Source organism: Oncorhynchus mykiss, chromosome 2 (assembly GCF_013265735.2).
Source record: "Oncorhynchus mykiss isolate Arlee chromosome 2, USDA_OmykA_1.1, whole genome shotgun sequence".
Lineage (NCBI taxonomy): Eukaryota > Metazoa > Chordata > Actinopteri > Salmoniformes > Salmonidae > Oncorhynchus > Oncorhynchus mykiss.
This window is the reverse complement of record NC_048566.1, coordinates 95,632,771-95,645,294: the sequence shown is the minus strand read 5'-3', so window position 1 is coordinate 95,645,294 and position 12,524 is coordinate 95,632,771. Positions and strand designations below refer to the sequence as shown.

Here is a 12,524-nt window from a genome sequence, read left to right as displayed (position 1 = left end):
CTTCCCTTTGTCCCTGTTCAATGTGGTGGAGGCTTTACCACTACACTCCCTAGCCCTTCCCTTTGTCCCCTGTTCAATGTGGTGGAGGTTTTACCACTACACTCCCTAGCCCTTCTCTTTGTCCCTGTTCAATGTGGTGGAGGTTTTACCACTACACTCCCTAGCCCTTCCCTTTGTCCCTGTTCAATGTGGTGGAGGCTTTACCACTACACTCCCTAGCCCTTCCCTTTGTCCCTGTTCAATGTGGTGGAGGCTTTACCACTACACTCCCTAGCCCTTCCCTTTGTCCCCTGTTCAATGTGGTGGAGGTTTTACCACTACACTCCCTAGCCCTTCCCTTTGTCCCTGTTCAATGTGGTGGAGGCTTTACCACTACACTCCCTAGCCCTTCTCTTTGTCCCTGTTCAATGTGGTGGAGGCTTTACCACTACACTCCCTAGCCCTTCCCTTTGTCCCTGTTCAATGTGGTGGAGGCTTTACCGCTACACTCCCTAGCCCTTCCCTTTGTCCCTGTTCAATGTGGTGGAGGCTTTACCACTACACTCCCTAGCCCTTCCCTTTGTCCCTGTTCAATGTGGTGGAGGTTTTACCACTACACTCCCTAGCCCTTCCCTTTGTCCCTGTTCAATGTGGTGGAGGTTTTACCACTACACTCCCTAGCCCTTCCCTTTGTCCCTGTTCAATGTGGTGGAGGTTTTACCGCTACACTCCCTAGCCCTTCTCTTTGTCCCTGTTCAATGTGGTGGAGGCTTTACCGCTACACTCCCTAGCCCTTCCCTTTGTCACTGTTCAATGTGGTGGAGGCTTTACCACTACACTCCCTAGCCCTTCCCTTTGTCCCTGTTCAATGTGGTGGAGGCTTTACCGCTACACTACCTAGCCCTTCCCTTTGTCCCTGTTCAATGTGGTGGAGGCTTTACCACTACACTCCCTAGCCCTTCCCTTTGTCCCTGTTCAATGTGGTGGAGGCTTTACCACTACACTCCCTAGCCCTTCCCTTTGTCCCTGTTCAATGTGGTGGAGGCTTTACCACTACACTCCCTAGCCCTTCCCTTTGTCCCTGTTCAATGTGGTGGAGGCTTTACCACTACACTCCCTAGCCCTTCCCTTTGTCCCTGTTCAATGTGGTGGAGGCTTTACCACTACACTCCCTAGCCCTTCCCTTTGTCCCTGTTCAATGTGGTGGAGGCTTTACCGCTACACTCCCTAGCCCTTCCCTTTGTCCCTGTTCAATGTGGTGGAGGCTTTACCGCTACACTACCTAGCCCTTCCCTTTGTCCCTGTTCAATGTGGTGGAGGCTTTACCACTACACTCCCTAGCCCTTCCCTTTGTCCCTGTTCAATGTGGTGGAGGCTTTACCACTACACTCCCTAGCCCTTCCCTTTGTCCCTGTTCAATGTGGTGGAGGCTTTACCACTACACTCCCTAGCCCTTCTCTTTGTCCCTGTTCAATGTGGTGGAGGCTTTACCACTACACTCCCTAGCCCTTCCCTTTGTCCCTGTTCAATGTGGTGGAGGCTTTACCGCTACACTCCCTAGCCCTTCCCTTTGTCCCTGTTCAATGTGGTGGAGGCTTTACCGCTACACTCCCTAGCCCTTCCCTTTGTCCCTGTTCAATGTGGTGGAGGCTTTACCACTACACTCCCTAGCCCTTCTCTTTGTCCCTGTTCAATGTGGTGGAGGCTTTACCACTACACTCCCTAGCCCTTCCCTTTGTCCCTGTTCAATGTGGTGGAGGCTTTACCACTACACTCCCTAGCCCTTCCCTTTGTCCCTGTTCAATGTGGTGGAGGCTTTACTGCTACACTACCTAGCCCTTCCCTTTGTCCCTGTTCAATGTGGTGGAGGCTTTACCACTACACTCCCTAGCCCTTCCCTTTGTCCCTGTTCAATGTGGTGGAGGCTTTACCACTACACTCCCTAGCCCTTCCCTTTGTCCCTGTTCAATGTGGTGGAGGCTTTACCACTACACTCCCTAGCCCTTCCCTTTGTCCCTGTTCAATGTGGTGGAGGCTTTACCACTACACTCCCTAGCCCTTCCCTTTGTCCCTGTTCAATGTGGTGGAGGCTTTACCGCTACACTACCTAGCCCTTCCCTTTGTCCCTGTTCAATGTGGTGGAGGCTTTACCACTACACTCCCTAGCCCTTCCCTTTGTCCCTGTTCAATGTGGTGGAGGCTTTACCACTACACTCCCTAGCCCTTCCCTTTGCCCCTGTTCAATGTGGTGGAGGCTTTACCACTACACTCCCTAGCCCTTCCCTTTGTCCCTGTTCAATGTGGTGGAGGCGTTACCACTACACTCCCTAGCCCTTCCCTTTGTCCCTGTTCAATGTGGTGGAGGCTTTACCACTACACTACCCATCCGTTCATCAGTTGACCTCTACTGTGTGTTCTGACGTTTGTCATGTCCAGTTGACCTCCACTGTGTGTTCTGACGTTTGTCATGTTCAGTTGACCTCCACTGTGTGTTCTGACGTTTGTCATGTTCAGTTGACCTCCACTGTGTGTTCTGACGTTTGTCATGTTCAGTTGACCTCTACTGTGTGTTCTGACGTTTGTCATGTTCAGTTGACCTCTACTGTGTGTTCTGACGTTTGTCATGTTCAGTTGACCTCCACTGTGTGTTCTGACGTTTGTCATGTCCAGTTGACCTCTACTGTGTGTTCTGACGTTTGTCATGTCCAGTTGACCTCTACTGTGTGTTCTGACGTTTGTCATGTTCAGTTGACCTCTACTGTGTGTTCTGACGTTTGTCATGTTCAGTTGACCTCTACTGTGTGTTCTGACGTTTGTCATGTCCAGTTGACCTCCACTGTGTGTTCTGACGTTTGTCATGTTCAGTTGACCTCTACTGTGTGTTCTGACGTTTGTCATGTCCAGTTGACCTCCACTGTGTGTTCTGACGTTTGTCATGTTCAGTTGACCTCTACTGTGTGTTCTGACGTTTGTCATGTCCAGTTGACCTCCACTGTGTGTTCTGACGTTTGTCATGTCCAGTTGACCTCCACTGTGTGTTTCTGACGTTTGTCATGTCCAGTTGACCTCTACTGTGTGTTCTGACGTTTGTCATGTCCAGTTGACCTCCACTGTGTGTTCTGACGTTTGTCATGTCCAGTTGACCTCCACTGTGTGTTCTGACGTTTGTCATGTCTAGTTGACCTCCACTGTGTGTTCTGACGTTTGTCATGTCCAGTTGACCTCCACTGTGTGTTTCTGACGTTTGTCATGTTCAGTTGACCTCCACTGTGTGTTCTGACGTTTGTCATGTCCAGTTGACCTCCACTGTGTGTTCTGACGTTTGTCATGTTCAGTTGACCTCTACTGTGTGTTCTGACGTTTGTCATGTCCAGTTGATCTCCACTGTGTGTTCTGACGTTTGTCATGTTCAGTTGACCTCCACTGTGTGTTCTGACGTTTGTCATGTTCAGTTGACCTCTACTGTGTGTTCTGACGTTTGTCATGTCCAGTTGACGTCTACTGTGTGTTCTGACGTTTGTCATGTTCAGTTGACCTCTACTGTGTGTTCTGACGTTTGTCATGTTCAGTTGACCTCTACTGTGTGTTCTGACGTTTGTCATGTCCAGTTGACCTCTACTGTGTGTTCTGACGTTTGTCATGTCCAGTTGACCTCTACTGTGTGTTTCTGACGTTTGTCATGTCCAGTTGACCTCCACTGTGTGTTCTGACGTTTGTCATGTTCAGTTGACCTCTACTGTGTGTTCTGACGTTTGTCATGTTCAGTTGACCTCCACTGTGTGTTCTGACGTTTGTCATGTCCAGTTGACCTCTACTGTGTGTTCTGACGTTTGTCATGTTCAGTTGACCTCCACTGTGTGTTCTGACGTTTGTCATGTTCAGTTGACCTCTACTGTGTGTTCTGACGTTTGTCATGTCCAGTTGACCTCTACTGTGTGTTCTGACGTTTGTCATGTTCAGTTGACCTCTACTGTGTGTTCTGACGTTTGTCATGTCCAGTTGACCTCTACTGTGTGTTCTGACGTTTGTCTTCCCCTGTCCTTCCTAGGCCCTTCAGGCGAGTGACAGATAAAGGGGTGCTGCATTGGGACAGGATTCACAAGCTGGAGAAGGGGAAGATCTACAAACAGGTATATGGACAACGGTTCTAGAGCAGTCTTTCTACTAGGACCCCTGTGGTACTTGAACCCCTGATGCACTAGGACCCCTGATGTACTAGGACGCCTGGTGTACTAGGACCCCTGATGTACTAGGACCCCTGTGGTACTTGAACCCCTGAATCACTAGGACCCCTGATGTACTAGGACCCCTGATGCACTAGGACCCCTGATGCACTAGGACCCCTGATGTACTTGAATGGTACTTGGCCCCCTGTGGTACTTGGACCCCTGATGCACTAGGACCCCTGATGTACTAGGACCCCTGATGTACTTGAACCCTTGATGCACTAGGACCCCTGATGCACTAGGAACCCTGATGCACTAGGACCCCTGATGCACTAGGACCCCTGATGCACTAGGACTCCTGATGTACTAGGACCCCTGATGTACTAGGACCCCTGATGTACTTGTACCCCTGATGTACTAGGACCCCTGATGTACTAGAACCCCAGATGTACTAGGACCCCTGATGTACTTGTACCCCTGATGTACTAGGACCCCTGATGTACTTGTACCCCTGATGTACTTGGACCCCTGATGTACTTGGACCCCTGATGCACTAGGACCCCTGATGTACTAGGACCCCTGATGTATTAGGACCCCTGATGTACTAGGACCCCTGATGTACTAGGACCCCTGATGTACTTGGACCCCTGATGTACTTGAACCCCTGATGTACTAGGACCCCTGGTGTACTAGGACCCCTGGTGTACTAGGAGCCCTGGTGTACTTGGACCCCTGGTGTACTAGGACCCCTGATGTACTAGGACCTCCTGGTGTACTAGGACCCCTGGTGTACTAGGACCCCTGATGTACTAGGACCCCTGATGCACTAGGACCCCTGGTGCACTAGGACCCCTGATGTACTAGGACCCCTGATGCACTAGGACCCTTGATGCACTAGGACCCCTGGTGTACTAGGACCCCTGATGTACTAGGACCCCTGATGTACTAGGACCCCTGATGTACTAGGACCCCTGATGCACTAGGACCCCTGATGTACTAGGACCCCTGGTGTACTTGGACCCCTGGTGTACTAGGACCCCTGATGTACTAGGACCCCTGATGCACTAGGACCCCTGGTGTACTTGGTCTATTCACAAGGTGGTTCTTGAGAAGACACATGAGACTATAGGCTTACTAGTAGAATGCACAAGAGGGGGTACTTCAGGGGTCCAAGTACAGGGCAGAGCACAATGTATTCGGTGGTGAAGTAACCAAAAAAAGGTTGACAACTACTGTTCTAGAGATGTAGCTCTGTCATACAGACTAGGGAATAACTGACTGTTTTCTTTGTTCTGCAGGGAAACCTCTATGAGTTCCTGAGACTGACTGGCTGGAGGGGGTCCAAGGTGTTGTACTTTGGAGATCACATTTACAGTGACCTGGCAGTAAGTCTAACCATTGCTTTTACACTGCATAGGTTAATATTTAAAATGGTCTTAGAAAATGTTCACACCATCATAGAAACGACACGGTCAGATATTAATATATAGGTTTTTAGTTAAGTAGCGTTTAAAAATAATAATAAAAAAAACGAAAGGTCAGCCCATGATTGGCTGGCCTGTTACCGAAACAGAGGTATTTGAGTTGTTCTGTGGTTTATCGACTCCTCAGGTTTGAGAAAAAGGTTTCTATAAATCCATGTGTTATATGTGGGTGTGTAGGACCTGACCCTGAAGCACGGCTGGAGGACTGGCGCCATCATCCCTGAGCTGAGGAAAGAGATCAAGATCATGAACACTGAGGAATGTGTTCACCTGATGACCTGGTTACAGGGTCTGACTGGGCTGATAGAACACATGCAGGTAGGTGGGGGTGGGAGGAGGTGTGGGTGGGTGGGTGGGTGTCTGTCTGTCTGTCTGTCTGCAGCTATGAACCTAAAGAGCGTCTACTTTGCTCCCTCCTTCCCAGCACCACAGACATGTAGTCTCAGTATGTACAGCATACATTATCTCCTCCCTCCTTCCCAGCACCACAGATATGTAGTCTCAGTATGTACAGCATACATTCTCTCCTCCCTCCTTCCCAGCACCACAGATATGTAGTCTCAGTATGTACAGCATACAGTCTCTCCTCCCTCCTTCCCAGCACCACAGATATGTAGTCTCAGTATGTACAGCATACATTCTCTCCTCCCTCCTTCCCAGCACCACAGACATGTAGTCTCAGTATGTACAGCATGCATTATCTCATCCCTCCTTCCCAGCACCACAGATATGTAGTCTCAGTATGTACAGCATACATTATCTCATCCCTCCTTCCCAGCACCACAGATATGTAGTCTCAGTACGTACAGCATACATTCTCTCCTCCCTCTTTCCCAGCACCACAGATATGTAGTCTCAGTACGTACAGCATACATTCTCTCCTCCCTCCTTCCCAGCACCACAGATATGTAGTCTCAGTACGTACAGCATACATTCTCTCCTCCCTCCCTTCCAGCACCACAGATATGTAGTCTCAGTACGTACAGCATACATTCTCTCCTCCCTCCCTTCCAGCACCACAGATATGTAGTCTCAGTACGTACAGCATACATTCTCTCCTCCCTCCCTTCCAGGTCCACAGAGATCCAGCTTCTCAAGCTGTCGTCCAGGAGTGGATCGAAGAGAGAGAAGCCATGAGGTACCATTGGGGGAAGAGCTTATGTATATATATATATATATATATGCTATATTATTAGTTGTTATATGCTATATTGTTAGTTGTTATATGCTATATTGTTAGTTGTTATATGCTATATTGTTAGTTGTTATATGCTATATTGTTAGTTGTTTGTGCTATGTTGTTAGTTGTTATATGCTATATTGTTAGTTGTTATATGCTATATTGCTAGTTGTTATATGCAATGTTGTTATATGCTATATTGTTAGTTGTTATATGCTATATTGTTAGTTGTTATATGCTATATTGTTAGTTGTTATATGCTATATTGTTAGTTGTTATATGCTATATTGTTAGTTGTTATATGCTATGTTGTTAGTTGTTATATGCTATATTGTTAGTTGTTATATGCTATATTGTTAGTTGTTATATGCTATGTTGTTAGTTGTTATATGCTATATTGTTAGTTGTTATATGCTATGTTGTTAGTTGTTATATGCTATATTGTTAGTTGTTATATGCTATATTGCTAGTTGTTATATGCTATGTTGTTAGTTGTTATATGCTATATTGTTAGTTGTTATATGCTATATTGTTAGTTGTTATATGCTATATTGTTACAGTGCCTTGCGAAGGTATTCGGCCCCCTTGAACTTTGCGACCTTTTGCCACATTTCAGGCTTCAAACATAAAGATATAAAACTGTATTTTTTTGTGAAGAATCAACAACAAGTGGGACACAATCATGAAGTGGAACAACATTTATTGGATATTTCAAACTTTTTTAACAAATCAAAAACGGAAAAATTGGGCGTGCAAAATTATTCAGCCCCCTTAAGTTAATACTTTGTAGCGCCACCTTTTGCTGCGATTACAGCTGTAAGTCGCTTGGGGTATGTCTCTATCAGTTTTGCACATCGAGAGACTGACATTTTTTCCCATTCCTCCTTGCAAAACAGCTCGAGCTCATTGAGGTTGGATGGAGAGCATTTGTGAACAGCAGTTTTCAGTTCTTTCCACAGATTCTCGATTGGATTCAGGTCTGGACTTTGACTTGGCCATTCTAACACCTGGATATGTTTATTTTTGAACCATTCCATTGTAGATTTTGCTTTATGTTTTGGGTCATTGTCTTGTTGGAAGACAAATCTCCGTCCCAGTCTCAGGTCTTTTGCAGACTCCATCAGGTTTTCTTCCAGAATGGTCCTGTATTTGGCTCCATCCATCTTCCCATCAATTTTAACCATCTTCCCTGTCCCTGCTGAAGAAAAGCAGGCCCAAACCATGATGCTGCCACCACCATGTTTGACAGTGGGGATGGTGTGTTCAGGGTGATGAGCTGTGTTGCTTTTACGCCAAACATAACGTTTTGCATTGTTGCCAAAAAGTTCAATTTTGCTTTCATCTGACCAGAGCACCTTCTTCCACATGTTTGGTGTGTCTCCCAGGTGGCTCCCAGGTGTCTCCCACCTCAGCTGTAGATCTCTGCAGTTCATCCAGAGTGATCATGGGCCTCTTGGCTGCATCTCTGATCAGTCTTCTCCTTGTATGAGCTGAAAGTTTAGAGGGACGGCCAGGTCTTGGTAGATTTGCAGTGGTCTGATACTCCTTCCATTTCAATATTATCGCTTGCACAGTGCTCCTTGGGATGTTTAAAGCTTGGGAAATCTTTTTGTATCCAAATCCAGCTTTAAACTTCTTCACAACAGGACCTGCCTGGTGTGTTCCTTGTTCTTCATGATGCTCTCTGCGCTTTTAACGGACCTCTGAGACTATCACAGTGCAGGTGCATTTATACGGAGACTTGATTACACACAGGTGGATTGTATTTATCATCATTAGTCATTTAGGTCAACATTGGATCATTCAGAGATCCTCACTGAACTTCTGGAGAGAGTTTGCTGCACTGAAAGTAAAGGGGCTGAATAATTTTGCACGCCCAATTTTTCAGTTTTTGATTTGTTAAAAAAGTTTGAAATATCCAATAAATGTAGTTCCAATTCATGATTGTGTCCCACTTGTTGTTGATTCTTCACAAAAAAATACAGTTTTATATCTTTATGTTTGAAGCCTGAAATGTGGCAAAAGGTCGCAAAGTTCAAGGGGGCCGAATACTTTCGCAAGGCACTGTAGTTATATGCTATATTGTTAGTGCTATATTGTTAGTTATATACTATATTGTTAGTTCCTTTATGTAGCTTCCCTTCAAATAAAGTCTTGCCCATAGTTCCCTATAGGTGGCTGTACCCATTAAATGTTTGAGAGGATAATTAGTGTTTTTAAACTTACTTTCTCTCTTTTTTTACAGATATTTCTCTTAACATGCAAAACGAGCACTAACAATATTGTACATCTTTCGTCAAACAACAGATCGCAGACAAAGGACATCTTCAACGGCCAGTTTGGGAGTCTCTTCCGGACCTACCACAACCCCACCTACTTCTCCCGCCGCCTGTCTCGTTTCGCTGACATCTACATGGCGTCCCTCAGCTGTCTGCTCAACTATGACTTCCATCACACCTTCTTCCCCCGTCGTACGCCCCTGCAACACGAGTCACCCTTCTGGCCCGAGCAGACCAGCGCCGGGGCCCTGAAGATGCCCTTCATACCCCCACAGAACCACAACTGAAGAGTAGAACAGGAAATGGGGGGGGGGGGGGGGGGGTTTCAGTGTGACACTCCGTCCGGGCTAGAGAGGCTAGGGTGACGGGTTTCACTGCGACACTCCGTCCAAGACCTGATCTAAGTAGAGAGGGGAGGGGGAAGGGGTTCATTGTGACACTCTGTCTTGACCTAATCTGAATAGAGAGGGGAAGGGTTTCACTGCGACACTCTGTCCAAGACCTGATCTAAGTAGAGAGGGGAGGGGGAAGGGGTTCATTGTGACACTCTGTCTTGACCTAATCTGAATAGAGAAGGGAAGGGTTTCACTGCGACACTCTGTCCAGGACCTGATCTGAGTAGAGAGGGGAAGGGACGGGTTTCACTGCGACACTCTGTCCAAGACCTGATCTGAGTAGAGAGGGGGAAGGGGTTCATTGTGACACTCTGTCTTGACCTAATCTGAGTAGAGAGGGGAAGGGACGGGTTTCACTGCGACACTCTGTCCAAGACCTGATCTGAGTATAGAGGGGGAAGGGGTTCATTGTGACACTCTGTCTTGACCTGCTCTGGACACAGAGCTCTCAAATACCTGTTTCACTCTATCATGCTGACCTGAAACATACATATCATGCTGACCTGAAACATACTGAAACATATGTAGACAAGCCAGCTGAGTAGAGTGAAAGGGGTAGAAGATGGCGTACAGGACTCTGCTGACTCTGACTTACTGTCTCTATTTTCCACTGATGTCATCTCCTGTTGACCTTACTCTATTTTCTACTGATGTCATCTCATGTTGACCTTACTCTATTTTCTACTGACTTCATCTCATGTTGACCTTACTCTATTTTCTACTGATGTCATCTCATGTTGACCTTACTCTATTTTCCAATGATGTCATCTCATGTTGACCTTACTCTATTTTCTACTGATGTCATCTCATGTTGACCTTACTCTATTTTCCAATGATGTCATCTCATGTTGACCTTACTCTATTTTCCACTGATGTCATATCATGTTGACCTTACGGCTGTCAGTAACTTCAATACTGACCTGCTCTGCTTTTATAATCTCGCTATTATATGTGTAGGTTGAATTTAAAACAGTAACTCTTAAATATTTCTGCCATATTTCTGTTTTAGGTTGAAAACTAGCGGTACGGTTAGCTTAGTACGCTATACCAAAACACTACACAATACGTTTGCTTGAATGTTCTTGACACACATACAGAATGGAAACAAATAACAATTTACTCAGATCTGAAAACTTGCATCCAAACAATATACAGTTGAAGTCGGAAGTTTACATACACCTTAGCCAACTACATTTAAACTCAACATTTAATCCTAGTAACAATTCCCTGTCTTAGGTCAGTTAGGATCACCACTTTATTTTAAGAATGTGAAATGTCAGAACAATAGTAGAGAGAATGATTTCTTTCAGCTTTTATTTCTTTCATCACATTCCCAGTGGGTCAGAAGTTTACATATACTCAATTAGTATTTGGTAGCATTGCCTTTAAATTGTTTAACTTGGGTGAAACATTTCGGGTAGCCTTTCACAAGCTTTCCACAATAAGTTGGGTGAATTGTGGCCCATTCCTCCTGACAGAGCTGGTGTAACTGAGTCAGGCTTGTAGGCCTCGTTGCTCGCACACAATGTTTTCAGTTCAGCCAACAGATTTTCTATAGGATTGAGGTCAGGGTTTTAAGATGGCCACTCCAATACCTTGACTTTGTAGTCCTTAAGCCATTTTGCCACAACTTTGGAAGTATGCTTGTCCATTGTCCATTTGGAAGACCTATTTGTGACCAGGCTTTAACTTCCTGACTGATGTCTTCAGATGTTGCTTCAATATATCCACATAATTGTTCCACCTCATGATGCCATCTATTTTGTGAACTACACCAGTCCCTCCTGCAGCAAAGCACCCCCACAACACGATGCTGCCAACCCCCGTGCTTCACGGTTGGGATGGTGTTCTTCAGCTTGCAAGACTCCCCCTTTTTCCTCCCAACACAATGATGGTCATTATGGCCAAACAGTTCTATTTTTATTTCATCAGACCAGAGGACATTTCTCCAAAAAGTACGATCCCCCATGTGCAGTTGCAAACCGTAGTCTGGCTTTTTTTATGGTGGTTTTGGAGCAGTGGCTTCTTCCTTGCTAAGTGGCCTTTCAGGTTATGTCCATATAGGACTTGTTACTGTGGATATAGATACTTTTCTACCTGTTTCCTCCAGCATCTTCACAAGGTCCTTTGCTGTTGTTCTGGGATTGATTTGCACTTTCCGCACCAAAGTACGCTCATCTCTAGGAGACAGAACGCGTCTCCTTCCTGAGCGGTATGACGGCCGCGTGGTCCCATGGTGTTTATACTTGCGTACTATTGTTTGTACAGATGAATGTGGTACCTTCAGGCGTTTGGAAATTGCTCCCAAGGATGAACCAGACTTGTGTAGGTCTACAATTTTTTTTCTGAGGTTTTGGCTGATTTATTTTGATTTTCCCATGATGTCAAGCCTCTGCTTGAAGGTAGGCCTTGAAATACATCCACAGGTACACCTCCAATTGACTCAAATGATGTCAATTAGCCTATCAGAAGCTTCTAAAGCCATGACATACTTTTCTAGAATGTTCCAAGCTGTTTAAAGGCACAGTCAACTCTGTGTATGTAAACTTCTGACCCACTGGAATTGTGATACAGTGAAATAATCTGTCTGTAAACAATTGTTGGAAAAATTACTTGTGTCATGCACAAAGTAGATTTCCTAACCTACTTGCCAAATCTATAGTTTGTTAACAAGAAATTTGTGGAGTGGTTGAAAAACGAGTTTTAATGACTCCAACCTAAGTGTATGTAAACTTCCGACTTCAACCGTACATGACCCTAAGCATGATGGGACGTTAATTGCTTAATTAACTCAGGAACCACACCGGTGTGGTAGCACCTGCTTTCAATATACTTTGTATCCCTCCATTTCCTCCCGTGTTTCCATGGTTTCGGAAGTTACCTGTTTGTGTAAACAAAGGAACAGTTGGTTATAAGGGACTTTTAACCAATGGTGGTCTTTGAACCAATAAGAACAGAGAAAGACGAGATATAAACTAATGAGTTGAATATCTTGACAATTTGACATGTTCAAGACACACTCTGAAATGCCTTAAGCTTTT

At 45.6% G+C, this 12,524-nt stretch overlaps 1 protein-coding gene across 1 annotated transcript in view; it reads left to right on the top strand.

Annotated features, from left to right (window-relative positions):
* Positions 1-9,399, top strand: part of LOC110502485 (5'-nucleotidase domain-containing protein 3) — a 28,608-nt gene extending 19,209 nt beyond the window's left edge. The window contains exons 9-13 of the mRNA XM_036960040.1: positions 4,028-4,109; positions 5,444-5,530; positions 5,807-5,947; positions 6,703-6,767; positions 9,117-9,399. Of these exons, the coding sequence (XP_036815935.1) occupies positions 4,028-4,109; positions 5,444-5,530; positions 5,807-5,947; positions 6,703-6,767; positions 9,117-9,375 (634 nt within the window). The 3' untranslated portion in view covers positions 9,376-9,399. The remainder of the gene's footprint in view (positions 1-4,027; positions 4,110-5,443; positions 5,531-5,806; positions 5,948-6,702; positions 6,768-9,116) is intronic.
* Positions 9,400-12,524: the final 3,125 nt, after the last annotated feature.